This window comes from Platalea leucorodia, assembly GCF_965183815.1.
Source record: "Platalea leucorodia genome assembly, chromosome: 5".
NCBI lineage: Eukaryota > Metazoa > Chordata > Aves > Pelecaniformes > Threskiornithidae > Platalea > Platalea leucorodia.
This window is the reverse complement of record NC_138827.1, coordinates 1,887,081-1,914,517: the sequence shown is the minus strand read 5'-3', so window position 1 is coordinate 1,914,517 and position 27,437 is coordinate 1,887,081. Positions and strand designations below refer to the sequence as shown.

General features: G+C 52.3%; 1 protein-coding gene across 6 annotated transcripts; it reads left to right on the top strand.

The window, feature by feature from the left end:
* Positions 1–116: 116 nt before the first annotated feature.
* On the top strand, positions 117–25,093 carry UBN1 (ubinuclein 1). 6 transcript variants are annotated; one of them, XR_014228287.1, is made up of 19 exons: positions 117–177; positions 732–1,149; positions 2,699–2,785; positions 3,733–3,828; positions 4,088–4,222; positions 4,580–4,683; positions 5,379–5,817; positions 9,804–9,874; positions 11,173–11,302; positions 11,533–11,651; positions 12,147–12,275; positions 13,186–13,329; positions 16,384–16,434; positions 17,609–17,651; positions 17,982–19,208; positions 20,169–20,421; positions 20,743–20,832; positions 23,396–23,597; positions 23,810–25,092. XR_014228287.1 is itself a non-coding variant. In XM_082313145.1 (18 exons), exons 2-18 carry the CDS (start codon positions 910–912, stop codon positions 23,446–23,448), a joined length of 3,411 nt encoding a protein of 1,136 aa, XP_082169271.1. In that variant the 5' UTR covers positions 117–177; positions 732–909; the 3' UTR covers positions 23,449–25,093. The 6 variants fall into 6 exon arrangements, 5 of the variants coding, with proteins under 5 accessions (XP_082169271.1, XP_082169274.1, XP_082169272.1 ...); XM_082313145.1 differs by having other exon boundaries at positions 23,396–25,093; XM_082313148.1 differs by lacking the exon at positions 13,186–13,329 and having other exon boundaries at positions 23,396–25,093.
* The last annotated feature ends 2,344 nt before the right edge of the window (positions 25,094–27,437 follow it).

The following is a 27,437-nucleotide window of genomic DNA, read 5'->3' as shown; positions in this document are numbered from 1 at the left end:
CGGCCGTCAGGGCGCCGTTCCTCCGAGGCGTGACCGCGGCCGGCGGCGTTGATTGGGCGCGGGGCGCGCGGCTTCAGCGCGAGGGCAGCGCCCCCTGCACGTGATGCAGGAGCGGGGCTCGGAGTCGGCCCGGGAGTCAGTCGGCGGCGGCGGCCGCGTCCCGCAGCGGCGGCGGCGGTGAGTGCGGGGCGGCCCGGCCCTGCTCCGTCCGGTCCGGGGCTCCGCCGCTCCGCCGCCGCCTCCGCCCGGCCAGCGGCCTCCCGCGCTCCCCGCCTCGGCACCAGGGCCCCGGTTCCCCCCTCAGCCCCGCGGCCCGCTCCCCTCAGCGCGGCCGGCCCCGGTCTCCCCTCAGCCTCAGGGCCCCCCTTCCCCTCAGCGCGGCCGGCCCCGGTCTCTCCTCAGCGCCCGGGCCGCCCCTCAGCCCCCCGCGGGCGCCGGGGACGGGGTCGCCCTCCCCGGACACGGGGGTGTCCGGGCCTCCGTGCAGCGGGGGAGCTGCCGGCCGGAGCGGAGCCCCGGCCCGGGGCGGTGCAGCCCGGGGCGAGGCCGGTGGGGTCGGTTGGGTTCCTGGGTAGCTGCGTTTCCGCCCGCCGTTGGCCACGGAGCAGTGCGGTGTTAAGGCGGAGGCTGGGGGTGGGCAGGAGGGGCAGCGCGGGGGGCTGCCGGGTTGGAGGGGGTTCTGGTGCGGGGTCTGACCGCTCTCGCCCTTTCTTACTCTTTCATGATCATAGCAAGCGCGAGCAGCACGGGTGTTTGCCATTTCCCAACCAAGCTTCAAAACCAAACGACTTGTTCCACTTCCAACGTCCTCAGCGTTCCTTAACCGGCCGGTGAAACCCACGTCTCTGCAGCCCTTTCCTGATGCGGGCGGAACTGTGCCATGAGGACTGGTAAGACTTGGCCGTAGCCATGACGGAGCCCCACAGGGTTTCGTTCACCACTCTCCACGGTCCGCTGAGCAGCAGCTTCTTGAAGAGGTCTCGGAAAGAGGATGGAGAGCAGCCCCAGGACTCTGAACCGGCGGCGACGGCTGTTCGAATCACGCTTACTCTCTTTGAGCCTGATCACAAACGTTGTCCAGAATTTTTCTACCCAGATCTTCTGAAGAGCTGTCGAGGGAAAGTAAAAGGGAGTTCTTCAGGAGACAAGGTAGGTGTCTGCGTGGGCTGTGGGGAACAACGCTCGTTTAGCTTGGAATTGCTTGATGGAAAGTGATTTTTTTGGTACCTGGCTTGCTTCTGCGATCTGTGGCTGTAGCTTTTTGGGGGCCCTGCTCTACTGCACGTGAATATTTCCACCGCAGTCCGTGGCGTCTCTTCCTGCGCGGTGAGCGTGGTGCTCCCAGGCGCTGCCTGACCGTTCCGTTTGCCTGCTGAAAGCCGTTTCTCAGGATACGGCGGCACGCAGACTTGGGTAGCATCTGCACTTTGTCTTCTGGGTGTTTTTCTGTGAAAAGAAAGTTGATTGGGTTCTACTCGTTTTTACTGTTGCCCTTCAGAACTGTTTAGCAGTCAGTTGGCGGTTTGTGCTGGGTTTTTTGTTTTTGTTTTGAGAGTCGGGAGAAGCAGAGACAGGTACAGGAGGAGCTGAGAGAGCACCCAAACCCCAGAGACACCCTGAGAATCACAGGACGCTTTGGGCTGGCAGGGCCCTTCCCAGCCCATCCCGTCCATCCCCCTGCCAGGGGCAGGGACAGCTTCACCCAGATCAGGGTGCTCAGAGCCCCGGCCAGCCTGGCCTTGAAGGTTGCCAGGGATGGGGCATCTCCCACCGCTCTGGGCAACCCCTGCCAGTGCCTCACCACCCTCAGCGTAAACAATTTCTTCCTTCTATCCAGGCTGAATCTCCCCTCTTTCACTTTCAAACCCTCCCCCCGTGTCCTGTCGCTACAGGCCCTGCTAAAAAGCCTGTCCCCCCCTTTCTTGTCGGCCCCCTTTAAGCACGGCAAGGCCGCAGTGAGGTCTCCCCGCAGCCCCCTCCTCCCCAGGCTGAACCCCCCCAGCTCTCAGCCTGCCCTCACAGCAGAGCTGGGCCACCCTCGGAGCATTTCGGTGGCCTCCCCTGGCCCCGCTCCCACAGCTCCATGTCCTTCCCGTGCTGAGGACCCCCGAGCTGGACGCGGGGCTCCAGGGGGTCTCCCCAGAGGGGGCAGAGGGGCAGAATCCCCTCCCTCGCCCCGCTGCCCACGCGGCGGGGGATGCAGCCCAGGAGACGCTTGGCTTGCTGGGCTGCCAGAGCACATTGCCGGCCCGTGGCCAGCTTTCCATCCCCCAGCACCCCCAAGTCCTTCTCGGCAGGGCTGCTCTCCACCCCTCCATCCCCCAGCCTGTGCTGACACCGGGGGTTGCCCCCACCCAGGTGCAGGACCCTGCCCTTGGCCTTGTTGAACCCCACGAGGTTCACCCAGGCCCCCCTCTCCAGCCTGCCCAGGTCCCTCTGGATGCCATCCCGTCCCTCAGGCGTGTCCGCTGCACCCCTCAGCTTGGTGCCATCTGCAAACCCGCCGAGGGTGCGCTCGATCCCGCTGTCTGTGTCACTGATGAAGATATTGAACAGCACTGTACTAAATACTGTGCCAAAGGTCGATTTGCCTGAGCGGCTGCCTGGATGTGCTGGTCGTGATGGGTTCAATGCACGGGGTTTTGGTGGCCGCGTGACAGCACGGATTCTGATGGTTTTGTCTCTTTTCTTTCCACAGAAGAAAGACGTTGCTGATCCCTTTAATGATGACGAAAAGGAAAGGCATAAAGTGGAGGCTCTTGCTAGGAAGTTTGAAGAAAAATATGTATGTTTTTCTTCTTTCTGTTACGCTGTCCCTCAGAATGGGCAATGCTGTTCAGCTCTCAAGCAGTAATATTTTAGTAATGGTCGCTGGCTCTTATGTTCCTGTTCTCCCACAGTCCTTTATCTTGGCTGGAACGTTCTGTTTTCTGTGTTCCTCTCCTGTCTTGGGGCTCTGGCCCACGAAACTAGTTCAGGCACGTTCTTAAATCAGATGACAGTCGGATTAAAGTGAATGACGTTCTCACTTGTAGTGGCAAATGTCGTGATCTTGATGCAACTTGTAAAATTTAATTTTCTTAAGCAAAAATTAATTTCTAGGCCTTGTAGCTGTGGCACGATGTAATCTGTTAAGTCTTTAAGTACGGTGCCCTGGTGAGTGCTGCCCTTAGGACAGTACTGCGCTGGGTAGCGGGAGAGGCGCGGATCTGTCTCACCCGTTTCCTTTCTGGTCTTCCTCTCACTTTACTCCTGTGGACGGCAATAAAACTCCGTTATGTTTTACAACGGGCGCTTTTGGATGGCGAGTCGCTTTGCCTTGTGATGTGAATTTGACCTATGAGTCACCCTAATGCGCCACGTGTATGTTTGATGCGTGTAGTACCGCGTTGGTACTGACTGCGTAGCAGTTATGGAAGAACAATCTGGCAGAAATGTTGAAGGGTGCCGACCCAATTCAACGTAAAGTCTGCTGGCACAAAGACAGCCTGTCTGGCAGGTCAGCCTTCTGTTTCGTTGGCTGCACTGTTTTTGATTCCATCTGACAAGGCCTAAAACTGGATTTATTGTATCCTGAGATTAGAGTGTGATGGGAGGTAACGCTGGTTTGGTTCTGCTGTTGCTAGGAGCAATAAAGATCTCATTCTCCCAATGTCAGTGCCCTGTATCGGGGCCGTCCCCGTGGTAGTTGGAAAAGGAAGACGAAGACGCTGTCAATCTTTTGTTGTTTAGGGTGGCAAGAGGCGGAGAAAGGACCGTATTCAGGACTTGATTGATATGGGGTATGGATACGACGAATCCGACTCCTTCATCGACAACTCTGAAGCCGTGAGTAGTGGGGCAGGAGTGAGGGTGGTCGGGGGCGGCTGCCGGGGGGTGAGGTGGCCCCTGGGAGAAGGCGGCCAGGGCTGGGCAAGCAGAGCGCCTGGGGCGAGCGCGTGGCAGGAGGTGGCTGGTCAGCAGGCGTGTCCGCAGCCCCGGCTCTTCCTGGGGGAGCACAAGTCCCGCTCCGTTCTCCAGGCAGCTCAGCTACAGAATGAAGTGACAAAGCTTCCGGTACCAAGAGATTGTTCTCTCTCATTTCCAGTACGATGAGCTTGTTCCAGCTTCTCTTACTACAAAGTATGGAGGGTTTTACATCAACTCAGGAACACTGCAGTTTCGGCAAGCATCTGAATCTGAAGATGACTATGTTAAGGAGAAGAAGAAGAAGTGTCCCAAGGTCAGCAAGCCAGCTTTCTTGATTATTTCCTCTGTTTAGAGGTGTGCTCCGCTTCGGTGGCAATGTCTGTTGGAGACAGCCCCGTTTTCATAATGCCGAAGCGAGGCGGGTGAAAGGGGAAGGAGCAGGAGTGCTCGGCATCCCTTCCCCTTTATCGGCAGGATCGTCTCCAGTGTAAAAGCTGTGAAACGTTGAGGACGGTGTGTGCCAGAACCGTGGTGGTACCTGTGTGGGGCTGGGGTTCGGTGGGGAAGGAGCTGTTTGCAGATTCGTGGGAGAGGGCCCAAAGTGGCTCTGGGGGTGCAGGTAGCATGGCAGGAGTCGCTTTGATTGTGACTTGGTTTTAACCCTCTCCAGAAGCGGAAGTTGAAAGATGGAGGTGAAAAAATGAAGAAGAAGAAGAAAGATGATTCTTACGACAAGGAAAAGAAATCCAAAAAGTCCAAGTTTCCAAAAGCTGGGTAAGGAGGGGGAGGGAGCGCTTGCGGCTGGACACCTTGCTTCAGGGTTGCAGGTGGCGTTTGTTAGGCTGCAGGAGAGCCTGTAGCAGTGGGGGGCGGCTTGCGCGCGTGCTGCAGAAACACCAGCAGGTAAAGCCCCGGTGCGTCCAGAGTGGGAGAAGAAAGGCGGCTGACGATGAGGGAGGGAGCAGAGCCCCGCAGCAGGGCTGTCCGAGCAAAGGGGGCGCAGCTGGCTGCGGCGTTGGTGTTTCTCGGAGCTCTGTTGAGGGAGGCACTAAGGGTGGGAGCAGGTACTGGAGAGCCTGAAGAGAAGGAAAAGGAATTTGCTGTCTTGGTGTTAATAGGCAAAAGCGTCAAGGTGCTGTCACGCTCAGTCTCTCCTGCTTTGGTTCCTCTGCACGAGTTGTTTGTGCATGTCCAGATCTTCCTTGCTGGAGTAATGCACAGGGCTAAATCAGAGCTCCATCACCGCTCCGCAGCAAGGAAGGACAGCCTTCTCTTCTCCAAGCTGAATGAGCAGCAGGACCTTAAGAGGCAATAGAATATTCTTCCTGGTGTAATTGGTTATGGGGCTAAGACTTCCCAGGGCGTTGGTGCGCATGGCTGAAGTGAACTGGGATGAAGGTAGCCTCGTCTCTTCCCCTCAGTCTTGCACTCACTTCAGTTCCCTTTCCTCCTCCGTACTTTGTTTGCAGCTTTACAGCGTTAAATGCAAGTAAGGAGAAGAAGAAGAAGAAGTACTCTGGCGCTCTTAGTGTCAAGGAGATGCTGAAGAAGTTCCAGAAGGAGAAGGATGCTCAGAAGAAAAAAGACGAAGAGCAGAAAGTGGCGACTCCTTCCCCGGCAGAACCGCCGGCCCCGAGGGAGGCGGAGGCGATGCCTGACCCTTTGCTCTCGCTCTTTGGCCACGCCAGTGATAACGACCTGCTTCAGGCGGCGACGGCTATGGACTCGTTAAGTGACCTCGACCTGGAGCGGCTCCTCAGTGAATCCCCAGCAGGCAGTCCCTTTCCTGACGTGGAGGATGGGAGCGATCCTATTGGGATGGGCTTGGAGCAGGATTTCAAGCAACCGCCATCCCTCCCGGAAGGCCTGCCAGCCCCCTTGGAGAAACGCATCAAAGAACTGGCTCAGGTATGGCGGTTTGTTGCGGGGCAGTAGGATTGTGTGGTTACTGGAGAGGGGACAGCTCTGCTGGGTTCGGGTAGCTTCACCCAGAGACAGAGCACGCTCCAGCGGGGAGTTTCGCAGTGCCGCGTCGGATCACGCCTTTGTGCCACCCAGTTTTCTCTATGGCCGAGTCACTTCCCTGAACGCCCGGATGTCAGGTAGGGTCAAAGTCCTTGGCCTTGTTATCTACTGAAGGCAACAGTATGCCACCTGTCAGTATGGTTTCCTTGCCTCTCTTGGCAAAGTATCGACCTGATGCAAGAGGTAATTTCCAAAGTCAATTTAACATGAATGAACTTAAAACGGGAAGTAACGAGGCCGGGGGACAAATTCCACCGTAGTAGTTTTAATGCGCTGTGATGGTCAGGACAGCGCCTGTGAAGTGGTGTGCAGTGCTCTGTATGTACAATAAGTGGGTGCAGCTGGAAAGCGTTACCTGTTCTGCAGCGTGAGAAGGTGTGAAAAGCCCTGTAGAATCATAGAATCATGGGACCACTAAACCATGTCCTCGAGCACCACGTCTGTCCGTCCTTTAAATCCCCCCAGGGATGGGGACTCAGCCCCTGCCCTGGGCAGCCTGGGCCAGGGCCTGACAGCCCTTTGGGGGAAGAAGTTTTTCTAATATCCAACCTAAACTTCCCCTGGCGCAGCTTGAGGCCATTCCCTCTCGTCCTCGCCCCTGTAGATGAGGCCTGAGGATTTGTTAGAACCGTCCCCTGTGTGATACGCAGGCAGATGCCTTCACTGAAGCGTGGGTACAGGTTGGCATCTCCCGCAATCAGAGCCGCGTCCCTGGCAATTTGGGTTTTCCCCATCTCTGACATCTCGGTGTTGGGGGACTGTTTAGGGAGTGGACTATATTAGAAGGGTGATCCCAGGTCTTTTCACCGGTAGCTCCTCCTGCAGCTGGGCTCCTGGGGGACTCGCCCACCTGCTCCAAAATGTTGTGACCCGCTTTGGGAAGTGCTGCGCTGTTCCGGAGAAGCGGGAAAGCACTGGGTGCTGGTCAGGGATCCCTCTCCTGGCATGTCGAAGAAGTGCGCCTTCAGACTTGCTGCGAGCCTTCTCTGGTGCGAGGGCTGTCACGAATGCTGAGATGTTTTGTTCCTGCTGCCCGTGTTGTTTTTAAACATTGATTTTAAGTCGCAAACAGTGCTCTTAGACCTTTAGGGTGGTGCGTGTCCTGCCTTCCGGGGCACATCAATTTAGAGCCCCCGTTACTTAAGCATCTCCTCCTTAATAACTCCTGTTACTGAAGATAAGCTGCTGTTAAAGATAACTGTGTTCTGCTGAGAAGTTTTAAGTGCGTGTAGTGGTGGTGAGCAGATGGAAGAGAAGGAGGAACTGAAGAAAGTATTGCCACAGCTGATAAAAAGAATGGGCTCTTCGTGGATGTTTCTATTTGCTATTCAGGCTGTTAACAGAAAACACTGAAACAGCTGTTTCTGAGCTATACCTGAGTTACAGGAGAATATTACGGAGGCTCCCATGGTATCAAGTTAATCGTTATGTCGCTGCAAGATAGTGTAATAGCAGACTACCCGCAGATCCTCCTGGTTAGATTTTCTTGCTGCCGTCTCTCTTGTTGCTGTTGTGTATATTAAGAAAAGGAACCAAGGAGAAGAAATGCAAGATGTAACCAATTGGAGCCTGTGGGACAGGTACGCTGGTGCAGGCGGGGATGAAGAGGTGCCGTGCCTCTGTCTGAGAGCCAGGGCTCTTCCATCCCAGCAGGTGGGAGCAGCTCCTGGGTTAAATGGAGCCTCCAGGCATTTCCTCTTGTACTTGAACTGATTTGACTTGAACTCTCCTTCCTAAAAGAATTTTCCTGTTGAGGATTCTCTTTAGCATTGAGCCTTCTCCTTTGATACCACTAGCTGTCTATAACCTGCTGCTGACAGAGAGGAATGTACACCTTCTGGGCATAAATTAATCGCTTACCGACCTCAGCCTTGAAGTGTTAAATCAGGGGATTTCAAAATCGTGCCCTTCTCTCCTGGTCTCCTTTCCCATGCCAGGAATCGCTGACTTGATGTGGTGCCTTGTGGCGAATCCCAGCTCTGTTTACATCCCCGCTCACAGGAGACTGAAAGCTCTTGGCAATTTTCTACTGTTTCTTTCATCTCTTGGAATTATTTTCCCACTGGACGTATTTTTCATGGGTGTGATTTTTTTGGACGGTGCTGTGTGTGCTGCAGTCATAGCTCAGGAAGCTTCCTGAACAGGATTTTTTTTTTTTTTTTAGCTTCCATGGTGTTGATTGGAAACAACATATCCCCTGTGGCTGCTCCTCTTTCTGTTGGTTTCTTGGCTTAGTGTCCAGATTGGTGTAGAAAGCCTGATGATGAGTATCGCTGACCCTCACTAAACGTGACTAGGATGATCGTTCCTCTTCCAGGGACAAGCTCTCTGTATTACTCCATCTAACGGCTCTAGCGTGAAGTTAAAACCATGCCCTAGAACTGTCCCTTCTCCCCGTGGGAAGTGGCTTGGATAAGTGCTCTCTTCGCTGGGTTAAAAACTGGCTGGCGGCCGAGCCCAGAGAGGGGTGGTGAATGGAGTCACATCCAGCTGGCGGCCGGTCACCAGTGGTGTCCCCAGGGCTCAGTGTTGGGGCCGGTCCTGTTCAACATCTTCACTGATGATCTGGGTGAGGGGATGGAGGGCACCCTCAGTCAGTTTGCAGATGACACCAAGCTGGGTGGAAGTGTCGATCTGCTGGAGGGCAGGAGGCTCTGCAGAGGGCCCTGGCCAGGCCGGGGCGATGGGCCCAGGCCACGGGGTGAGGGTCAGCAAGGCTCAGGGCCGGGTCCTGCCCTGGGGGCACAGCAACCCCAGGCACCGCTGCAGGCGTGGGGAGGAGCGGCTGGGAGCTGCCCGGCGGGAAAGGGCCTGGGGGTGCTGGTCGACAGCCGCTGGACATGAGCCAGCAGGGTGCCCAGGTGGCCAAGAGGGCCAGTGGCATCCTGGCTTGTGTCAGGAACGGTGTGGCCAGCAGGAGCAGGGAGGTGATGGTGCCCCTGCGCTGGGCACTGGTGAGGCCGCCCCTCGAATGCTGTGCTCAGCGCTGGGCCCCGCACCCCAAGGCGGCCATGGAGGGGCTGGAGCGTGGCCAGAGCAGGGCAGCGAGGCTGGGGCAGGGGCTGGAGCACAAGGCTGGGGAGGAGCGGCTGGGGGAGCTGGGGGGGCTCAGCCTGGAGAAGAGGAGGCTGAGGGGAGCCCTCATCGCTCTCTGCAACGGCCTGAAAGGAGGCTGGAGCCGGGGGGGGTCGGTCTCTGCTCCCCAGGAACAAGCGCTGGGACGAGAGGGAACGGCCTCAAGCTGCGCCAGGGCAGGGTTGGGTTGGGTATTGGGGAAAACTTCTTCCCCCAAAGGGCTGTCAGGGCCTGGCCCAGGCTGCCCAGGGCAGGGGCTGAGTCCCCATCCCTGGGGGGATTTAAAAGCCGGGGAGATGTGGTGCTGAGGGACATGGGTTAGTGGTGGCCTTGGCAGTGCTGGGTTAACGGTTGGACTTGATGGTCTTAAGGGTCTTTTCCAACCTTAACAATTCTATGATTCTATGTATGCCAAGGAAGCCAGTGGGCACCAAGCCATCTCCTTTGCCCCATTAAATGGAGGAATCTTTGCTCCAGTGTAGTGACTCCACTGTGTCTGCGCAGGAGAATCCAGGATGGGGAGGCCTGTGGGCAGGACATGGTCTTACCCGGTCAGGTGGCAGGGTTGGACTTGGAGTGAGGAGGCGTAAGAGGAGAGGACGCAGTCCCTCTTCTGTCTGGCGACTGTCGCAGCTTTTAGCCCATCTACAGCAGGGAGCTGGTGTAGAGTTTGGTGGAATAAAACCGTGCCTTGTTTTAGAGTATTGGTGAAGCGATTTTAAAAAACGCTTGATTGCTTGTGGCTGGCTGGATCTGTGAACTGATGATGACTTGTGTTATTTGCTAATTTCCAGGCTGCCAGAGCTGCAGAGGGAGAAGGCAAACAGAGATTCTTCACTCAGGATATCAACAACATCATACTGGAGTAAGTGCCGCCAGGAGAGAAGAGCGGGGAGGGAGGATATCAGGCAGAGCATTTTTGGTAACTTCAGGAGCAAGTTTAGCAGGAGTTGGGAGGGGGCCTTATGCAGGTCCTCCACGCAGAACATGCCTAGGATAACATGAAAGTCTCCTAGAAATGGCTTTCAGTTGAAATATGACGTATAACTGAAGTAGGAGAAGATTGGAAGGGATGCATCCAGGCCTCCTGTTCTCAAGACGGTGCTTCATACCTGCGTACATAAATTTGGTTACTGGGCCTGTGATTGTAGCTTGCTTCAAGAACAGTAAATCTCTCCCCGGCGGCGGTGTCAGGCGTGTTCTTTGCTATTTAAGTTAGATGCTATATGGAATGTTTTTATAATTGGGATAAGGCTGCTGCGTTCAACTGGTTTGCTTTGCAGACTGGAGGAACTCCATTACTGCTCTGTGTTTTTGAGTCCCCCAATTACAGAATGGCAGTGTTGCTTCAGACAGCTGTTGATAATGGCTTCATTCTTCTTCAAGTGCCTGGAGAAGGCTGATGAATGCGCACAGCTTTGTGATCATCGCAGCGTAATACTTACGCAGAGGCTTTAATTTCATTAAGGTTTATCAAGGCACTTGAAGGGAATTGCCGAAGGGAAGCTTGGGAGTCTGTTTCCCTCTCCTTTCAAGTGGTGATTACCACCTTTCAGCATTCCAGTGCTGACTGCACACACAGTCCTAATCTGTTTTCAAACTGATAACTTCAACCGCATTCCGAAGTGGTTTGTATGACTTTGCCGTAGAATCAGTTAGGGGTTTTTACACTTCTTGTTGACACTGAGAGGTGGCTTGGAAAGCTAGTCTCTTAAGTTATACCTAACTGTGTAGATGGGTTTGGTGCACACTGACCTCTCGAATCTGCTCCCCGGGAAGGAAGTTCAAGCCCAAGGGATAAAGTTTGATTCTATAATATCCTGTGTTAGACTGCCATAGTATCTGACGTAAGCAGTGTGTACATCTCGTTTCGTAGCCTGACGCTCCTGCACTTCAGCTGCCAGGAAGAAATGCAGAATAAATGAGAGTGCTGACATCCTTTTCTTCCTTTTCCAGACACTCTGAAACTCGATTAAAAGGCCTAGCTTGGGATAAAGGGCTTGTGTCTGTTGATTCTAAAATCTAAAGAGCCGTCACGTAGTTTGGCTTGTCCTTTGTCCCTCTCTGCCTGCTCCAGCTCCCCAGGTTGCATCAGAGTTGCGTTTCTGTTGCTTAGTGAGCCCCTGCCAGATCCCTGGTCAACGTTGTGTTTGTCTTCTTCAGCATCGAGCTGCAGACCCGGGAGCTGAACAGCCAGATCCGGTCAGGGGTGTACGCCCACCTGGCTGCCTTCTTCCCGTGCAGTAAGGACACTCTGGTCAAGCGTGCCCGTAAGCTTTACCTCTACGAGCAGGTGAGTGAATCGGGCAGCGCAGCCCTGTCTCGCGCGTGCGTTACCCCGGACCTGCAGCGCGCAGTTGTCGTCACCCTAACGCGGTGGTGTCCTCCACGGAGCGCGGTTCAGGCGCCGCAGACGGTGGTGGGGGTTCGGGACTGGCGAGGTGTGGGCCTGCCGGATTTGGGTGTCTGGGCTGGCAGAGGCCGTGCGGAAGGAACTTGAGTCTGTTCTGTGCCACGCTCTAGGGCGGGCGACTGAAGGAACCTCTGCAGAAGCTGAAGGAAGCCATTGGCAGGGCCATGCCGGAGCAGATGGCCAAGTACCAGGAGGAATGCCAAGCCCACACTCAGGCCAAGTTTGCCAAGTAAGCTCCTCCTTTGCTCGTTATGCATCTGTAGCTCTTCTCAGGAGCCTCCCTGTGACCTGCAGGCTGCCCTCATGAAGTTTACCACCTATTTTTGTTCTGTAGTCAAAAATTGCTGAGGGGCATTAATTGGCCTAATTCAGCTGTGTGCGCTCTTTGTGCTATCTATGGCGATGCCAACTACAGCAGCATGGCTGGGACCAGAACTTGGCTGAAGTCTTCCACTTCTGTGCGGGCGTGTCTTTAGGAGCGTGGCAGGCTGAGAACAGTCAGGCCGGATTGGTCCCGTGGTCTCTTATTACGCAATATTGGGAGATTTTTTAACCCTGAGCACTTAGCTCAGCTTGCACCCAAAGCAAGAGATTTAGGCCCTCTTCCCATGCCTGTGTTATCATTGGCTATTGAGAGCTCTGAACAGTCTTGTTCAGAGATACTTAATCCTGTCCTTGGATCTCCGGGACGATGACTTCCACATTCTCTCTGTCTCCATTTTAGGATGCTGGAAGAGGAAAAGGACAAAGAGCAGCGAGATCGAGTTTGTTCTGATGATGATGAGGATGAAGAAAAGGGAGGGAAGCGCGTCATGGGACCGCGAAAGAAATTTCAATGGAATGATGAAATCAGGTTTGCATAATTTAAATATTAAGTGAACCTGTGACTTGTCTTATTCTATGCAGTTGGAAGTGAAGCATTTCAGTATTTGCATCTTGTTTTCAGAGCAGCGCTGATCATCTGTAGTAACAGTCAGCTTGCAGGTTGGTGGCAGACTGTGCCGTTTGTGGAAGCCACTGCTGCATTTATTAAATCTCACCCTTATATACCTTGCAAAACTAAGCTGATGTCGGGCAGAGGCCAACTCTGAGAGAAGTGCTAACAAGCCTCTGTGCAGAGGCCAAAAGAGCGGGATGGATCTTTGGGTAGAGAAGGAGCTCAGCTGAACTGCTGAAATCCTGCAGGCTAGACTCTTCACAGGACCAGAGTTGTGGCTGTGAAAGCAGTTAAAGCTAACGGGGGTTGCTGGCCCTGGCACCCAGGGGTCTGACGAAGAACAGAGTGCTGGGTGAAGGGCAGGTGACAAAGGTAAAACGAGAATCAGTCCTGCTGTCGTCTTCATCTTATTCTGTAACAAATCGGGGTGCTGCTCCGCAGAGGGCCGATTCCCTGAGAACAAAGCCAGCTTCGCTTCCTGCCTTCTCATTGCCTCTCAGCACGAAGGTCTGCAGAGAGGTTCCGTTCTGCAGTTGTTAACGACGCCTGTAATTCGGGCGCTGGTTTGCTACCTCTGGGGTTTCGGGCTATTGAAATGGGAAGGGGTAACCCCTGGCGCATCGATGTGTGTGCCCACAGGGAGCGAGGAACGTGCCTTTCCCTTCCTCTTTCTTGCGGAGGCGGCGCAGGGTCGGTTTTATCGGCAGGGTGTTATGCAGAGCCAGACGTGTCTTAGCGTATTTATCCAGCCCCGGATAAACAGAACGACCTCCAACGGGGGCAAGTTAATCTGCGTAACTGTATTTGAAATCTTCCTGTTCTTCAGGGAGCTGCTTTGCCACTTGGTGAAGATTAAGTTGGATGGTTATGACCTTGACAAGAATAAGGCTCAGTCTCTAGAGGATTATGTGAAGACCTTCCTAGATGGAGAGGTGAAGCCCCTTTGGCCAAAAGGCTGGATGCAGGCCAGGTGAGCAAGAATCGAGTTGTACTCCAGGGCTTCCTTGGCATAAGGGACCTCGGAAGGTCGTCAGTCCTACCCCTGCTCAAGGAACGGCCAGCTTCCAAGTTAGATCAGAGTGCTCAGGGCCTTGTCCTATGGAGTTTTGGAAATCTCCAAGGATGGAGATTGCCACAGCGTCTCTGGGCCCCTGTTCCGGTACTTAATCACTTTTCATGAAATCTTTTCTCCTTATTTCCAATCAGAATTCCCCTTGCTGCACTGAACTGAATATTCCCTCTTTTTGCTTTTTACTGTGCACCTTTGAGGAAGGTCTGGCTCCATCTTCTTCGTGGCTCCCCGCCCCCCTGGCTCCTTAGATAGTGGAAGGCTGCCATTAGATCCCTCCTTGGTCTTCTCATTTTCCAGGCTAAGCAAACCCAGTCCCCTCCGCCTCTCCTTGTCTGTCACGTGTCCCCGTTCCTCAGCCATCTTTAGTGGCTCTGGACTGTCTCCTGTTTGTCGACATCTCTCTTGTATTGTGGGGACCCTGAAGCTGGATGCTGTATCCAGATGTGACCTCACAAGCGCTAAACAGAGGGGAATAAGCACTTGACCTGCTGGCTGTGCTCTTGCCAATACCTGCCAGTATATAGTTAGCTCTCAGCAGTGCACCCTTGCAGCAGTGGCTCACGTTCAACTTGTCCACCAGGACCCCCGTGTCCTTTTCTGCAAGGCTCCTACATAGCCAGTTGGCCCCCAGCCTGTGTCGCTGCGTGAGGTTATTCCATCCCAGCTGCAGGACTTTGCGTTTGTCTCTGTTGACCTTCACAAGGTTTGTGTTGGCTCCTTCCTCCAGCCTGTCCAGGTCCCCGGGAATGGCAGCCCTGCCCTCCAGCGTATTCTTCCCCCTTCCCTCCATTTTCGTATCACCCTCAAACTTACTGAGAGCGCAGTCCGTGCTCCAGGTTGTAAATGACAGTGCTGAGTAGTCTTGGCCCCCGTACTGACCTCTGATGGACGCCACCGGCAGTGACAAGTTACGAGGTAGAACCGGGACTGAGGCGAGGCTGACTGGCCTGTGGCTTCTTGAATCTGTATGACAAAGGATCACTTTGTCTCACGAAGGATACGTTTTTCAGATACTTTGGGAAGTCTTCCCTAGACCCTAGAGTATTCCCAAAAGAAAGCAAAGCAGAAAGTTTTAGGGACTTTGGACTCGCACTAGACACATCAGCAGAGTAAGCAGGAATTTGGTGTGGTTTTCTTTCCCCTATCTGGTGTCTTCACTGCTGTTTCCTGCTCTTTCACGCCCTCCATCATCCATGCCATTGAGCTGGCAACTGCAGAGAGCCATACAAATTGCAGAGAGTCATTCTGCTGGGACTGTCATCAGCTTCTGGCCTGCTTTGTTTTGCTCAATAGCTTTAAGGAAAGGACAACTGTACAGTCTTACTGCTGGAATCTCTATCTCTTTGCCTTTAAAGAGCTGGGCAGCGCTGTCTTCTCTCTGCTGAATTTGCTTTTTGGGTTTCGTGGGGGGTAAAGGAAGAAGTAGGTACCAGTTCTTAAGAGCAGTAAGTATGAGGAGCACATTACGGATCCGTTTGGAAAAGTCTGGGGCCGTTTATTGCAGTTGCATGTGCACGTGAAGCACAGTAATGTGCGCGGTTGTAGTGTGTTGTTTTAGTGTACGGGAGCTGAATGATGGCATTAAGAGGTGGGTGCAGATTCCTATTTAGTTAAGGAAGATATTACCAGCTTGAGGGGCTTAGCTTGCCAAGTTTTAAAAACTCTTTTCTTTGAATAAAAGGAAATTAAACTCTTTCCCCCCTAGTAGGTAGGTGAAACTGTTCTTAGGCATGCAGATTTTCGCCTAAGACTCAATGTAGGAGGGCCTTCCAGTGAGGTTAACTACAGGCTGACTGAATAAAAGCGGTTTTCCTGGTTACTTTCCAGTGGCTCAAGGATAATGGTTTCTCCTGCTGGGACTTGATGGAGTTGGACTTGATGATCCTTATGGGTCCCTTCCAACTTGAGATATTCTATGATTCTGTGACTTTGTGGTTTAAAGACAGGGGGTAGACTGACAGCCACACAGAAGGGGAGGGATTGGCAACACTAGGGGAATTGTGAAGAGTTTTATGGTCAAGTCAGCTTGATTCACTGTCATCACGATGACAGAGGTTCATCTTTAAGAGGAACTTGAAGATGGACAGAGTAGCACCTTTGTGTATGAGTTCAGAGAGGCCCTGCCATGATTCCGTTTTCTCAGGTAGCGCTACAAGGCCATTAACAGAATATAAGGTTAAAATCAGCTTCCTTTTTAAAAGAAAAAGGATGACAAGTGTCTTTGTCAGGCTGTTAATAAGGCTGTTAATAGCAGACGGGGAGCATATTCCGTATGCCAGCACTGAAGGTGTATTTATAAGCTTCTCACCCTGACGTCTAAGGCGGCGGCTGAGTGGCAGCTGCCATAGGTGAAATAGTGTTTGTGTGAGATTCTGGTTTACTTAGTCTCGGTACTAAAGGGTTTTGGATGAAGCTTTATTTATTGGTGGTGGTTAGTCAGTTGTTACAGAAATGGTTGTGCTGATTTAAGAAGTCGCCTCAGCTGTTCGCTGGGGACGCAAAAGCAAGGGAGACGTGCAGTGTGCGAAGGCTTCCCGTCCATATTGCTGTACTGAGGCAGGGGAAGGAAACCTTTCGCCCTTGAAGGTGGTGAAGAGCTCCTGTATGATCTGCCAGCTCTTGGACGATCTGTGGCAGCAGTAACGCCCAGCTTGAATGATTGTCCTGCCTCTCCAGTCAGCTTTTTAGGCTGGCAGAGCTTTTTCCTTAGTTATTGTCCAACAACTGCCTTAATGGCCCTTCCAGCGCCTACAAGCATAGCTCCCCAGAGAGGGAATTGTGTGGGGGAGTTCAGAAGGACTTTCCTGGAAAAGGGATGAATATTTGTTTGCTCTCTGTGGTTTTAATTTCACTAAGTCCCCTGCTGTACTGTGCAGCTCTGTCTCCAGTGATCCCAGCTGCTCTACTGGGTCTTGCTGGATATCACTTCTCATTGCTCTCTTCCCTTCTTAGGACACTGTTTAAGGAGAGCAGGCGTGTACACGGACACCTCACATCAGTCCTGTGAGTATCGCGCAGCATTCCTTTGGAGCGATAACTGGTGAACTCCGTTCCCCGGGGCCTGGGTGGATCACGCAGGAGTACCTGAGCTTGCTTGGCTCCCGTCAGATAGTTTGGCGCTGCTTCATTTGGGGAGGTCTAGGGAGAGTAGTTGTTTGTGTGTGACACCTCCCAGCGACAGCCTTCCGGAGGTGCTTTAGCCTTACAGTAAGCTCAAAGAACTCTGAAGGCAGGTTGCCTCCTGGCCTTGTTCAACAGATTGGAGTCAGGCCTCTGTGCTAGTCCCTGGGAGGCAGATCAAGGTAAAACGGAGCGTGATGCCAGCACTGCGAATATTGCTACCTGTTCAGTCGGTCCTTACTGGATTCTGGATTCCCTCTTTCTTGTTGCCTGGTTAAAGGAGGGGTACAACAAGCTCAGGCTGGTGAAGGTGGGTGCAACAGGCTTGTGGGTGGCAAACCACGAGAGCCATCGGAATCCAGCTGGGCAGGTGTTTTAATGCCAAAAGGTCTCGTGGATCTTGCTGGCAGTCTGTAATAGACGATGATACGGACTTAGGCTGATGTCTGTTTGACAGACGGTCCTGTTCTTGGCACTGGATGAGCGAGGGGAAGTGTGAGAAAGAGTATGAAATAGAGCGTAGAGTCATCCTTCCCTCAGCCATACCATTCCAGCAGTTCAGGGATGTCTTGTACCAGAGATTGCATCTGACCAGACCAAATGATCTATTTTCCGTGAATTTGGCAGATGCTTTTGCATCCTTGACTTCTTCTGGGAACCTAAAAGAAGTGTGTAACTCTTCTCCAAATCAGTCTCTCTGCCAGTTTCTCTCTGGGTGTTGCTAGAGTTAGGCCAGCAGTGGGTTCCTGTAGTAGCTCCTAGCCCTGCGGCCGGTGCAGGAGGTGTCTGTTGAGTGCTTTCACTGCTCTGCTACCATTTCAGGACTCTGCTCCGCTCCCTAATTCATTCCCCTGTGTGGGAGTTGGGGCTTCCTAGAGCAGCAACCGAATGTCGTACGGTTTTGAATCCTAGCAACCTGAGATGCTGCCTCTGTTCCCTCGGTTCTTTGCAAAAGACTCAGTGGATCATCATTAACAGGGCCCAAGTGTGCTCCCTAATTGGATGCTTCCCTGCGGGCATGCAGTGAGCCATGTTTCTTTTGTCTCCCTCAAAACAGGGCGAAGAAGAAAGTTATAGCTCCTACTAAGGTGAAAGTGAAGGTGAGTTCCTTGTTTTCTGGTTCACGTGGTTGACGTACACTGAGAATCAAGTGTCTGCCATCTTAAATCCTATACTTGAGCCTTGTATCTACACATTAGGTACCAGGAAGTTGTACTGTGAAATAGCTCTAGTCAGTATTGGGCTTGAAAAAACAACTGGAACAGCAGCTAAAATTGATGGCAGCAGCAGTCGGGAGGGAGGCGGGGGGTGGCAGGCACAGAACGTGCCTGTTCTGCCTTTTATCCCCAAATCGGGAACCTTCCCTTCCCCCTTCAGCAGTAAACCCTGCTTCTGTTCTGACTCTGCCTTCTCTTGTGACTTTGTTCCAGGAATCTTCCTGCAAGCCAGATAAAAAGGTGTCGGTTTCTGTTCCCTCGATGCACTCAAGCAGCACCTTAGCTCTGTCCTCAGAGCCCCAGGGAGGAGCTCTGGGCATCAGTGCCCAAACCAGGGAACTCCTGTCCCTTGGGACAGCCCAAGCAGCCAGCAGCACCGGCACTCCTGCTGCCTTCATGGATGACTCCTTGGATGAGGACTTAATTCATAATCCCACTTCCTCGCTCGAAGCGGTCTCTAAGGAACTGGCTGTGCTGAACAGCAGAGCGGGAGGGAGCCCTGACTTTACTCTTCCTGGAGCTCCAAAAGCTCCACCAGAGAAGATCCCAACTCTTGCATCCTCAGAGGAGAAGAGGACATTTCCAAAGTCCAACCCTTCCCCTACATCATCCTCTGGTTCCCTCCAGTCTCCTCTAAACTTCCTGGCGGAGCAGGCCCTGGCATTGGGCCAGTCTTCTCAAGACAAAAAGGCAGAGAACTCTAATTACAAAGAGCTCTCCTGCCAAGCCTCCCCCAGCAAAATCCTTCCCGATGCACACCAGGCTAAACAGAAACACCACAGCCTGGCCCGGCCAAGCCACGGGCCCCAGACCTCCACCCCGGTGCCGGGTTCTCAGGTGAAGGTCTTTCACTCAGGCAGCCAGCTACAGAAAACGTTCACCTCCCCGGCTCCGTTTGTCAAACTGCAGAATCCCAAGTCCTCCTCCCCACTGCCCCAGCGCTCCCTCCTCCAGCAGGTCAAGTCATCAACCAAAGCTCAGAGCTTCCATTCCTCTGCGTCACCAGGCAGCACCCAAAACTCCGGCAGCTCCCACAAGAGCCCAGGCTCATCCTCCTCATCTCTCAGCTACACAGGAAAGCACTCAAGCGGCTCTAGCTCTTCAGGACAATCTTACAAATCGCCCTTCGTTTCTGGTTCCCTCTCCAAGCATGGGGCTTCTTCCAGCAGCTCCTCATCTGGAGCTTCTGCAAACCAGGGCTGCTCCTCTGGGAGCTTGCTGCCCAGCGTCCAGAGCCCTTCCTCGGGCCAGGCCTCCAGCCGCCCGTCCTCGAGCTCCTCGGTGAAGAAGACGCCCGTTTCACAGAAGCTGACTCTGGTGGCACCTCCCGGAGGTTCAAACGGAGATTCTAGCGGGGGCACTCAAGGAGTGGCCAAGCTGCTGACCTCCTCCCTAAAGCCAGCTGTTGTTAGCAGCACCGCATCTTCTACCTCTGTGCCGGTAAGCAGGGGGGTGCTGGCCGAGCCTAAAGCCAGGGGGACGCATGGCGCTGTGGCAGGCCATCTCCTGACCTGTTCAGCCCTGCCGTGAAGTGATGACTTCAAAAGAATTTCCTGAAATTCTTGAATGACTGTCTGGATCTTGGCTGCTTAGGCGAGGAAGTCCTGGCCTTTGCCATGGGCTCGCACTCCAGAATTCAAGTTTTCATTTTTGGCTTAAAGTAACAACTAAGCAAAATACGGTTCAGTGTCTCATGAAGGGCTCCTGGGTTACCTATACAGACTTGTATTATTCAGCCATTGTATTTAATGGTGTAAGGACCTTAATTTTCATCTCTAGCAAAAAAGTAATTGTTCCTAACGCTGCTGTATTAATTTGTTGTTGGCTGCTCATTCCTGCCTTCTTCTGTGGCACGTGAAAAGAGCTGGGCAATTAAATGAGTGTATTTAAATGGGCCTGAAAACCAGGTACTGCTCAGCCCGTTGTACCTTGTCTGTTACTGAGACAGAGAGCTGAAAAACATTCCCCGGTGGGGTGTCTCTCCATGGGAGAGATCTCAGATAACGTTCTTGGGTGCAGGGGCACACCAAACCTTGGTGCCTTGCGTCGTCAGCAGTGATACGCTGCTGGAAGGGAGTAGGAAGCATCCTCCCTGGAACTCGCAGGCAGCCTGTCAGCTTTTCCTCTGCCTAACGGAGGCACAGTTCAAGAGGAAGGGAACGACAGAGTGAAATCCAGTCCGGTCACATTTAGAAGAGCATAGCATCCAGCAGCTGGATTGCCAGTGTCCTGGGCACCTCCAGGTGGCCTCAGGAGCTGGCAGTGCTTGGGCCCTGGCTGGGAGGGCACTCCTTGCAAGGAGGAATACTTGAGCCCTCCATGTTTTGCAGTTCTTTAAGTAGGAATGATGCTATGCCTTGGGTTTCCTGCTCCTGACTGCCCTTTTCTGTTGCTTTCCAGAAAGGAACTAGTGGAGCTGTGCTGCTAACGAGTTCTTCCTCCTTAAGTGTACTGGCTCCATCCTACAAGTCCAGCAACCCAAAGCTGCCAGCTGCCCTGAGCTCCACCCCGTTAGGTATTATCTCTCCTATTCATTCCTTCCCTCTTCATGTCATCTCCTTCAGTTCAGACTCCTCCCCAAAAGCAGGAGTATCAAAGGATGCAATAGTTACGGGACCTGCTCCAGGAACTTTCCACCACGGCCTTGGCCACAGTGAGTATCCTCCTGGTTACGCACGTGTGTGTTACTTGTGCCTGCGCTGTCAAATAACAAGAACGCCAATGCTCTGCTGCGTTAACCCATTGCAGACCAACCCATCTCTCTTGCTGTTGCTTCATGCTGTAGTTCATGCACTTATATCTCCAGCAGTTGCATTTGGAGAACCTTGGGCACGTTCCCGTAGCTAGCCCAGAAGTCCCCATAGCTGGAAGCTGAGCTATAGGCCAACCGCTGCAGCTCTTCTGCTCGTTTCTGTCTTCGATGCGTATTTGTTCTTTTTTTTTTTCCCTCTCCTTTCTTTGTTTTTCTCTCTAGGTCTTCTAGCTGGCTTGCACTCCAGCCCCCACCATGCAGCGCCACTCCCACATTCTGCCCTGTCCACTCATTTACCGCAAAGTTTGCCAGGTAACTTGTCAGACGGTCGTGTTTGTCTTCTGCATCGTGAGTCGTCCTGTAGCTCGGCAGATAATTCCTCTAGGGGCGAAAGCAAAGTGGTTGTCCACGTTGTCTGACCGGTGCGGTCGTCGCAAAAACCCGTGGCCTCCCCGCGGTACAAAGCGAGGCCTCGCCCTCTGCGTCCTTTACTGTTTAGTTAGCCAGGACAAACTTGCGCGTTTTGGGAACGATGAGCCCTCGGTGCTTCTAGCAAGTGCTGGTTCCTGGAGGTACTCAGCTTTGCTGCTTGTGTCGTGGTGAAGAATTATCCCGCCAGGATGAAAGCTGTGCGTGTTTATGCACAGTCTGCCAGGACTGCCCAGGAATGAATATTCTGGCTCTGCGGAGTTTTGTTTCTGGTGACCTATATAAAATGTGTCCGACCAGAATGTCTTGCGTCTGTGCGCTGAGCTAATTGCCTGCATCTCCTTCGCGACAAGTTTGTAGTGTAAATGGAGACTGCTTTACCTGGTGTTGACAACGTGCTGATTTTGCAGTTAAGCCTGTTCCTGGCCCAGTTTGATGCCAGCAGAAGCAATGCATAAAAGAAGAGATTTCCGAAGAACACCGCCTCTGCTCGTCAGGGGGCTGTGGGCGCGTGTGAATGTGTAGCACTGTGGAGGAAGGAGAGAAGTGAGGGGGATCCGTGCAGCATTCAGAAAATTGAAATGCAGGGCCAGCAGATTGGGCTTAGCTGCTGCCGGGAGTTGCTTATTCCATTGGTAATTGCTATTTCTGCTTTCTTGATCGAGTGTTCTTTAGCTCTTCAGCGCAATTCAGTGTCACTGTCTTAGTACTCGCTCCTGTTGCCATTGTCTTAGTGGGCGACAGGAGCCTGGCTGAGGAGTGGGTGTGCTAGCCCAATGTTGTGGCCCCGAGGCCGTTAGGTGTACGGATAACCTGCTGGAGTTCACGCGGGCTCCCGTAGCAGTCATGGGGTAAACTGGCCTTGAGCGCTGAGCGCAGCGCTTGGTTGATGAAGAGAGTGCTGTGCGCTGGTGAGAATTCAGAGAATGTGTCGTCTTTGCTTCTTTTGCCGAAGTTTGTCCGAGGCAGGTTGTTGTGCCGCTCTGATGCGGTGGAGCAGAAGCAGCAGGTACTGGCAGCAGTCACCGGTGCGACGGACCCTTCCTCTCCCTTTGTAAATTCACAGGTACCGGAGAGTGAGATAAACGATTTCCATTTGAACGTGGGGTGTGAAATGTATTCCGTGTCACCGGGAAGGAGTTCTCTGTCCCGTTATTTGGGAGAATTTAGAGTGGTTACTTCGCTGTTGCTTATAGGGCTTATAACAAAAGAATGTTTTGACGGACTGCTGCTCTTAAGCAGGGCATTGTGCTAGACACTGCGAGTGGACAAAAGGTGACTAGGAATAAGTGAAGAAAAACTGCCAGCTTCAGCAGGAACCCGCTTTCTCACTTGGTATTTTCACATAAAGATTGGAGATTGAGCCTAGTGCTGTCATCTCTGGGAATATTACCAATTGTGGTGGTTTGTAGAGCAGCACAGTAGATAATGAAGTGACTGCCATAACCTTAAAATGTATTAATTTGTTTTGTGGCATAAACTGTGGTTGGCTGTATAAGCAGATGGCCGCAGCTGCATTGCTCTGCCCGAAAGCTGCGAGGACTCTGGTGTGTTGGGAGGTTGCTACAAATGCAAGGAAACGTTGATGTCTTCAACAAAAGCGCTTCCACCAGCATTCATCCAAAAGCGCCTGAGCAAGGAGCATCCAGTGCTTGCTTGTGTGTTGTCGCTGCTGCGTTTGCTGGCGGAGCTGCCTGCGTGCTGGCGCTGTGGCGTTGGTTCTGACCGCTCGCTGCAGAAACGCGACGTGCTGGGACTGAGCCCTTGCATGGAATGAGCCGTCCTCGTCCTGGAGGAGAAGCTGTTGCTACGCTGCTCGGTGCCACTGCTGCTTAACTGCACATCTCAGCACACCCATTTGTTCATCACAGCCTGATGGTAGTTCTAATTGCTCCTGGAAAACTTCTGCTTCCTTAAACTTCCTTCCTTTTTCTCTCTTCAGTGCATTTTCTCTTTTCTCTCCATGTCCGTTCCTTTGTGTTACTTCACTAGTTAGATTCCTACGATTCCTGTTGCTGTCGGTGGGCACCTAAAGCCTTCATTACAACGGCAAAGGTGTACTAACGGTGTTATTTCAAACCAATTTTAGATGCAAGGCAGCAAGTACCGTGTATTTCTAATTTCCTAGATGGGGGGACGTGGTAGGGTGGCGTTTAGAGAAGAGCATAGGCTAGCTGGTCAACGAGCAATCTGAACCTGCGCCGTGGTGCTTTTGCTGGGGGGCCACAGGACCCTGAGTGCTTCCCGTGTGCCTTACTCAGGTGCAGAGGCAGGGCTGCTCCCAGGTGTGGGACGTCTCTGAGCACGTCCTCTTACCCCCCGATTCCTTGGTGCTGGAAGGGAAAAGGAGGTCTTTCTGTCTGGAGAGATCTGGCTGCCCCAGCAGCACGCAGCTCCGCGGAGCTGATGCCGAACCCCCTTCCCACTTGGTTTTATTTTCTTTCAGATGCTTCTCAGCTTCACGGCAAAGGGTCCAACGCACAGCAGCGCAAGTTGTGACGTCTGCAAGGAGGGGAGCTAGAGCACACATAGGATAAACCCAAGAGGAACAGGTCATGAACTTCGGATACCGGCTGCGTCTTCTCTTTTTGTGTTGTTTTTTTCCTCACGACAACTGGAGAGACTGAACCGCGATGAGGAGCTCATTGGTGCGTTTGCTCAGAGGCTTTCGGAGCTAAGCCCCACGCAAAGGGCCACCTCGAGCCATGCCCTAATGAGAGAAGCATTTTGTAGCACTGTTTTATTGCTGCTGCCCTTCACGCATTCCCCGGCGCTGGCGGGAGCTGGAACGCGCAGGGAGCCTCGGGTGGCTTGGCTTTCTGGCGGCGGATTCTCACCTACCTGTGTCGATATCTGCCAGGTACCTCCAAGTCCAGTCACCTCCTTGGTCTCCCGGTGGAGGATACGAAAGGTGCTTCTTTCTCCCGCTTTGGATTGACTTGGATAATTCTCGCACTGCCAGTGCTTTCTGAAGACGTTTGACTAACTTTTCGATTGTACTATAAAACTGTGCTACAGTTAATGGAGGACTTAACGTTTCCTGTGTGGTGAATCTAACGAACCACCTGATGTTCCCCTCTGGAGGAGAAGGAAGACTCTTTAGAGAGACATTTTTAGATGCAGTCATTGACTTTGAGAATTCGACTTCTTTCGGTTTTGGGATTTTTTTTTTTTCCTCCTGCTCAGTTTTCTCCTCATTACCATCGAATGCATTGGATTGAATGGGACACTTCTCGGCATGTCACATGTATAGGAAGACATAATTCCAGTGCCTTTTATGGTGGAGCAAGAATGGACTAGTGACACACATTTCAGCCCTATTTTGTGTGCTCCTCGACCCTTTTTTAATCATTCTGTATTTAAAATGTATTCTGTTTTATTTAATAGAGCTTTTTATGGTTGCACATCAAAAAAAAAAAAAAAAAAGCTGCACTGTCTGGACTTCAATGGTGTCTTGGTGACTGCGAACACAGTACCAAATCCAGCAAGAGCACCAGTTCTCATCCGAGTTTGTGCAGGCGGGTTCCAGACCCTCCCCTAAAGCCATTCTTTCCTAGGGTCGTCGGTTATGATCTCTTTGGTGGGCAGAGGGAAGGATCTAGATTAACCAAGGTCACTACTAGTCAGACGAATTCCAGAGAAGAACGTTGCTCTCCTCGATGATTCCTGCACTAGGATCATGTGCTTGTCACAGCTGCAGGAATGGGGACCATCTAGAATCGGGGTGTGTCTTTTCTTTTTAATTTTTTAACTCTTAGCCCTAACTACTCCTCCTGAGCACACCCTTTCGGTCTGTGCGTAGCTGAGGGCAGGCTGTGGTTCCACCTGAGCTTTATGGGTTTCGATTTTCTGCTCTTCCCCCAGCCTGCCTTTCCTCAGGCCCCCACAGCCACATCTGAATCATGCAGTAGTAGCGCTGATCCGCGTAGGCTTTCCTGGTATTTCAAGCAAAAGCTTGCAGCCTTCCTTCTTGAGCTTTGGGGAAGGATGCTGACACTGAGTATACCAGCAAATATCTGCTTTCGTTTTCCCCATTTTTGGTAAGATCCAGGATGGACTGTTTTTAGTTTGAGCTGATAAGTAATTTCCCCAAGATCAGTGCATTGTTTGTATTGAAGAAAAAAAAAAAAATGCAGCTCAGATTTAAAATTTGTTTACAGAAAATACCTAGGTTGTAGCAAAAGAGCCAAAGACAGAACTTGTGTTACTAAAACTAAGCACAGCAGTTATGGATGGACTCTGAGCAGTGGATGTCGCCTGGTTCCCGTTGAAGGCCTAATCCTGAGAGGTACTTTGCACCTTCAGCTTCCCAGGGTAGCTGAAAGCGTTCGGACACCTGGCAGGATAGGGTCTCGGCGAGTGACTCGGTACTGGTTCTCCTCCCTCTCTTTGTTTTCACTTGAATGCTTCCGCTGGGAAGCACCCGTGTGCGTGGCCAGAGCAGAATGCCCTCCTTCTAGGAATTTAGCGAAGCCTCTTGCCTCAGGGAAATGTTTATTTGGTGGAAATTCTGTGGGATATTTTTTTTCTTTACATGCTCTAATGAATGAGTGAATGGTACGGAGCGGAGTCGCAGCAAGGCAGAACCACGCGGAGACCTGACAGCCGGCGGGGAGCCGGCAGCCTGGCATCTCGGCCTCGCCGAGGCATCTTGCAGCGCTTTCGTGGCGGCGTGGGGAGGCGAGGCTCCCGTGGCACGCACTTCGTATGGCAGTTCCTTTCGGGTGTAAGAGCTGCGGTTTACTATTATATATTTTTTTTTTTTTTTGTGTGTGTTGGGACTGTCTTGCTGAAGATAGTGGGGGTGGTATGAAAACTGTTAATCTTGTACAGAACAACTGAATAAATTGTTTCAAAGTTTCCAAAATGCTTTTTTCCCTCTCCTTACCTCTAGTTTCATGACTTTGTTGTCAAGAATTTGTCTTTCAGCTTAGATGATCGCCCCTTGATCATCTTGTTTCTTGAGTGAGGAACGAGTTATTTACTGTTTTAACTAAAGTCTCTTACGTGGCAAGTAAATGACAGCTCTGTTTCTAGCCATTGCGGTGGTGGCATTGCACGTTCTCAGTGCGCTCCTGCTGATGCTTAAAGTTGACATCTGCCGGAAAGAACAAGCGGGGTTCGGACCCTGGAGCAGCGGCGTGATCCGGCGTGATCCTTTCATTCCCAGAGGTAAAACATTGGCGTTAATCCCCAAAGCCAGGAGGGACGAGCAGCGAATGCTTACGGCTGCTTTTGTGGACAGCAGAGGTTACCGGGGTTTGGCGTTAGCCGAAAATTGGGAAGAGGGAAACGAACGTGCTCTGGATGTGGCAGCCGCTGGTGCCATCCCAGTGGGACTCCCTGTTTTCCTGCAGCTGCGGTCCCATTTCTGAGTGCAGTTCGCTCCCACCTAATGCTGCTAATTAGTCCCAGCTCTAACGCTGCTCCAGCAATTTCCCTCTTGGAAAAGAGTCAAGAGCTACAACAAACAGTCGTAATTTTTTTTAACTTCGACTCAAAATGGCATCTTTCTGTAAAGCCCAAGATGAAGAGACTGCCGTAATTAATAAAGAAAACCCAACTTCTGATTGGAACCACTGCATTTTTATTTTGTACTATAAATAGAATTCCCCTCTATTTCCCATTCCCTTGCACAAGTAAATGAAACATGTAGCTGCATGTAACTCCATCCAGTAAAATACCAGCACAAATGGCTTTTAGCCGTGAGGTAAGCTAACTGTTTCGAAGGCACTCTGCGTTTGGTTACAGCTGCATGCTTTACACTACCCTCTTGTGTGTGGCAGTACCGCCGTTCCTCCACGTACTTCTTCGCGACCTCTCTGGTGTACGAATGCTCCTCCTGGATCTACGGCTTGACGCCATCGAATTACATCTGCTTCACGCTTCCCCAGCAGCGTAGGCACGTAGGTGAACACAATGATGGTGTTTAGGTGCTAATGTGGTGATGCTGAATTGAGATGTGTAGCACACCTTTGTTTTTACAGAGCCGGTTTTCTCAGAGGACGATCCCATCATTTAGTCAGTTGTCCACGATGAAACTGTCTGGCTTACCGACATGCAGGTGACGTAACCAGCTCCTGCTGGTCACCCCAGAGTCATCTTGACCTTCAGTCTCTCTGATGAGTGCTATATATAGCTTTTTATGCCACTACGTGAGTATATGTTGAGGAAACTGCAGGTTCTACTGAGTCTTTGGACTTCGGGTACTTCACTTCCCTAAGGCTTTTTGTCTTGGTGGTTGTTAGGTTGAGCGATTCGGTAGGGATGAAGAGGGGGAGAAGGTTTTGCTGTAGTCCTGACAAATGTGTTTTCCACTACCGGTAGCGCTTTTCTTGCGGTGTATGACAGCAAGCAGTGTGGCTTCGTAGCATGGCCGGGGCAGAGGCTCTAGCATTTTGGAAGACGCAAAGGAGGGCAAGGATTTGCAGTGATCTGGTAGTCTAACAAGTGGTGCAGCTCCGACTAGCTGCTCTTAAGAAAAAGTT